This window comes from Cryptomeria japonica, chromosome 5 (assembly GCF_030272615.1).
Source record: "Cryptomeria japonica chromosome 5, Sugi_1.0, whole genome shotgun sequence".
Classification (NCBI taxonomy): domain Eukaryota; kingdom Viridiplantae; phylum Streptophyta; class Pinopsida; order Cupressales; family Cupressaceae; genus Cryptomeria; species Cryptomeria japonica.
In genome coordinates, this window is record NC_081409.1 from 928178466 (window position 1) to 928183586 (window position 5121).

The 5121-nt window shown below is 36.8% G+C and overlaps 1 protein-coding gene across 1 annotated transcript; it reads left to right on the forward strand.

The window, feature by feature from the left end:
- The first annotated feature begins 965 nt into the window (after nt 1–965).
- LOC131037412 (nuclear intron maturase 3, mitochondrial) lies at nt 966–4807 on the forward strand. The gene is made up of 2 exons (XM_057969554.2): nt 966–1165; nt 1250–4807. The coding sequence occupies exons 1-2, from the start codon at nt 1105–1107 to the stop codon at nt 3688–3690; spliced, it is 2502 nt and encodes an 833-aa protein (XP_057825537.2). The 5' UTR covers nt 966–1104; the 3' UTR covers nt 3691–4807.
- The last annotated feature ends 314 nt before the right edge of the window (nt 4808–5121 follow it).

Genomic DNA, 5121 nt, shown 5'->3' on the forward strand with positions numbered 1-5121 from the left:
AGTAGAGGACACATACCTTGATGTGTTGCATACTTTTTTGTAATTTTTTTACAAGTAAATAATTAGCTATGATTGTTTTATTAGAACCTTTTAAAAATAGTATAACTCATATGTCTATTCACTATAACTTGGTCAAAACTTTATAAAATTCTTTTTTTTTCCCCTATAGTATGGGCAGCATAGAATGTGTCATATCTTTTGAATTTGAAAAATATGAAATTGTTTGGAAGTTATAGATATTTTTCAATCAACCTATCAATCAAGGCTTTAATCCTAATACATGTAGAAAATCAATAATAATTATCTATTAAATTCAAAATAAGACATATCTTATATTGGTGGAAAGCTTACAATTTTCTCAATAAATCCTTTTCATTTCATCAAATTTGGATTAAAAAATGTCATCAGCCATAAGGGCAAAGTCTAGAAAACAAAGGAAAACTTCTAAACACGATCTTGTTATTGACTTTCCAAGTTTGACACCCCCAAGCTAAATCTAAAAACAATCCTGAGTGAAATTTGAACGCTGTAGATTTTATAAATAAAAAATAAAAATTTTTTGTCTCGTATGTGTGTTTTTTTTAATTCAAGTTGTCAACTGTATATTTTGATAATCAATTTGTTATTCATAAGTGTTGGTGAATATGTCGAATGCGCAACGAGTGGATGCTACTAAGTGACATTTAGTTGTGGTGCTTAGGCAGATCCTTCGCCTAAACAGTAAACAACAACAAAATTGGAATATTGTAGATTAGAAACATTTGTCTTATATATTTGAATAATTAATTGATTAGATTGTTTAATTGTTTGTTTTGACATGTAATTTTCTTCTTTGAATTAATAAAACTTTACCCCTTTTGAAAAAAACACATAGTTCAAATCTTCTTCAATTAAAAAATAATAATAATTGGAAAATAAAATAACTATTGCAAATACGAAAAAGAGAAAAGAAGGTTGGAATCAGTACCACTAACCAGCAAATTTATAAGGATCAAGGCATGGCGAACAACAGATCAATTTCAAAACATGACTGTCAAAATTTCCTCCTCGATGTAGCAGCAATCGAACTCCTGACCTACGGACGAAACAAAAGGAAAGCAAAGAATGGTAACCCTGGGCTGTTGTATAATTTACAGATTGGGAAAGCCAATCTCAAGCAAACAAGGTACAGTGCTCTGAAAACTATTTTTTCTAAGAGTTCCAGATCGTTAAATCTACACTTTATTGACCTTATATTTTTTATTTTCAGATAAGAGTTTGCTTCATTTTATTGCTTTTAGAACACCAGCTATTAGGGCACAGATGGATAGCCAAATGTATTTTCAATTTAGAAGATCAAATACCACTATGATTTTGCCGGCCAAGGACTTTGTACTGAAAACTCTGAGCCAAGATAAATTCCAAAAACTTGTCAAAAGTAGGCACACATATCCTAAATGGCGTAATCTGGTTGAAAAAGTACTAGCCAGACCAGAGGTGTTGTTGACCGCATATGAGAAGCTGAGTGTCAATTCTAGTACAAAGGTGGATGATATTGTAGCCAGGGCTGCCAATGATGGCATTGATTGTCTATGGCTGAAAAATACTTCAAGACAGCTCAAAGAAGGGAGCTTTGATGTGAAGGGCTGCTGTGTAGAAGTGATGCCACTCAGGCGAAAAGGGGAGCCATTGGTTCTTCCTAATTTGAAGCTCAAAGTGGTAATGGAGGCGGTGAGAATGGCCTTGGAGGCAGTATATGAGCCTCGCTTTGTGAATTTCGCATATGGTGGGCGAGTAGGGATGGGACGACATACTGCTCTGCGATACATCAAGAATTATGTGGCTAATCCAACTTGGTGGTTCACCGTTGCATTTGAGAAAGAGAAGTTTAATTCAGAAAGGGTACGGATACTTGCTTCCATTTTGGTGAAGAAGATAGAAGATAAATTGCTCGTTGATCTTATATGCAGTTTCTTTCAAGCTAATGTTTTGAACATAGAATTTGGAGGGCTTTCTCTGGGACGGGGTTTCCCTCAAGAAAATAGTTTGTGTTCAATTGTAATTAATATTTATTTGGATTTCTTTGATAGAGAGATTGAGAATGTTCGGAGAAAAGTTGATGAAGAAAATCTAGCGAGAAGGCATGGGAGTAAGCCAGGAGATCCTACTTCACCAGAGTTGCTCAGGGAATGTGTGTTGAATGACATTCAAATGACGGAATCTATGTCTTCACTTAGAATATGGGTGCAAAAGAAAAGAGTGCAGCAGAATCCAGAAGGATTACCCGTCTTCTTTTACAAGCCTATCAAGGTTTATGCTTGTCGCTATCTGGATGAGATCCTAATTGCTTCTTCAGGGTCTAAAGAACTTACACTCGAGCTAAAAAACAAAGTAGTTGAATTCCTAGAAGGAAATCTAAAGTTGAGGGTAAATCAATCAAAGACAGCCATACACAATGCCATTGAAGAGAAGATAGAGTTTCTAGGAATGGAGCTCCAGGCTGTCAGTCACTCTAAATTATTTCCTCCAATGTCAGATAAAGCAATTCGAGCTTGGAAGAAACTCATAATACGCCGTCAGGCCCGGGCTCAAGAAAAAAGGAATGCTCAGGAGACCATCCGTAAACGCACGGGTATGAAAATACTCTCACGAGTACTGAGGAAGTTGAGGGATGGTGATCTCCGGGACCCTCAGATACCTATAGTGCCACATATCAACAGAAACTTCAAAGTTTGGGCACAAGAAGTAGTGAAATCATTTTTACAGTCAACTGAAGACCGTTGGTCTTGGCACCGACAATTCACTAGTGGTAGATTTCTGACTATTGAGGCAGTTCGTGACCAATTACCCCAGGAGCTACTGGATGCCTATGACCAATTCCAGGAGAAGCTAGACAAATATCTTAACGTTGATATAAGAAGCTCAATTATAGAAACAGACAGACGAACACAACCAGAGGATAAAAATAATGCACAGCAGACAATCAAGGATCTGACAAAATTATGTATAAAAATTCATGCACCAATAGAGTTGGTAAGACAGGCCCTTAGGCTTGGTGGTTTGATAAACTCCATGGGACGACCTCAACCTATAAAGTTACTTATTCCTCTAGAAGACGAGGAGATAATACTATGGTATGCTGGCTTGGGAACCAGATGGCTAAACTATTTTTGCTGTTGCCATAATTTCAAAATGGTGAAGAAAATTGTAAATTATCACTTGAGGTTTTCTTGTATACTGACCTTGGCAGAAAAACATGAAACTACAAAACATGAAGCCATAAGGCATTATACCAAAGATCTCAAACTTGCTGATATGAATGGACTTGAGGAAATACACTTTCCCCTAGAAAACAAGATAAAAATGATGGGTGACCAGAACCTTGCTGATCCCAAGCCTGTTGATGGTCTTCTTTGTTTAACATTTATCAGAATGCTTTCTGATGGAGTCTATTCAAGATGTTGGGCTCAATGCTGTAATAAGACTGATATTGTGTTATATCGCATACGTCTCCTTCAAATTCGGCAGAATATAAACCCATGTGATGAAAAAAAGTGGGTTTTTGGATTGGGTGCCATTCATGAAGCTTTAGACAGAAAGTGTCTCCCACTTTGTGCGGAACACAGCAAATATTTGTTATCTGGCCAACTCACACTGCAAGACATTGACTATTCATTTATTTCAACTTCGTACAATTTGGCACTGATGTGATTCAGGTATCATTGTCTCATATTTTTCACATGCCATCTAACTGGAGACATGATTCAGAAAGACCTGTATATGAACACAGGCAGCATACTCTTTAGGGAGTTGATAAATCATCTGTTTTGTTGTCATGTGCATTCTTTCAAGCTGTCTGCGGTGTAGCATTTAGTTTGGTAGGAGGAAAAGGATGAAATGAAAATGCAGGAAACACATTCCTCTCTGTACCAGCGATTAATTTGTGCAAAATTTAAATGAGAAGCATATAGAATCTTATGAAATACAGGTGAAAGATCAAATATCCGGTCTCTACTGGCAATGATAATGATCTGTTCTGTTCTTACAACTCGGAATTGCACATGAACATCAAATTGATATGCTACATCGGAGATGAATCTGAAGGTGATTTTGCATTCTCATGCATTCTTAGTTAGAAGATCAGGGACAGCTATAACTGTCTCCATTCATCAGTTACCCGGACACTGTGTGTTCTGTAGCTCTTTTTCATAAGAGGAAACACATAAAGATACATTGAGTCATTTCAGGTCCAGACAATTACATCATTCTTTAGACTGACTGCTACTGAAACAGGCAAAAATACCTCTTCTTGGAGTCTCAAGCTGCTTAGTGAAATGGCAGACAGTGCATGAGTTCTGCTCGTAATTAAACTTGGCTAGGCCTTAGAATGACCGGCAACGGAGCATGAGAATTTGAAGAGATGATCAGGTTTCTGATACTAATTTTTTTATTGTCTTTAACACCAAATGGCAAAAGAGCAACAGTTATGTCCAAGATAGTGGTAGTAGCAGAGCCATTGATCTTCCTAAATGTTTATCTACGTATACAGTCATGTGTGTACAGGGTAAACAGCTTTAACTAAGAATTCATCAGCAAGAGCATATTCTTGACTTGTTTTCCAGCCACCGTGAATATTCTTTATCAAGTTTTGGGTTACTTTAACATTGTATATGAGCTATCTATCTGTTAGTTTTCACCTCTTTACATGTATTAATCCAAGTTGAGCGGAGTGATTAGGTGGGTGTTGGGCCTCACATAGCTTGGCTTTTTTTATGAAAATCTGTACAGTGTGAGCATTATGAAGTAATTAATTAATGTGTGGTATTATGTAAAAGGCTGAGCTTTTGATGTTGTCACAGTTAAATGTTGAAACATTGTACTTGGTTCTTTCTTGGAATGTTCGTCCTATTTCCTAATATATCAGCAATTGTATGAGCAATAAATCTGATAAAACTATCCTTGGATGATCCAGGAGGATCTATGAACATTGGTGCCTGCAGTAATGCCAAAACTATTCTCATGGCTTGTAGTAACTATGGGAAGACTTCCATCGTTTTTGGTACAGCAAAGCACCTCCCAGATGCTCATGATAACAAAAGTATCATCCATACATCTCCTGCAAGTGCCACAGAGCACTTTACA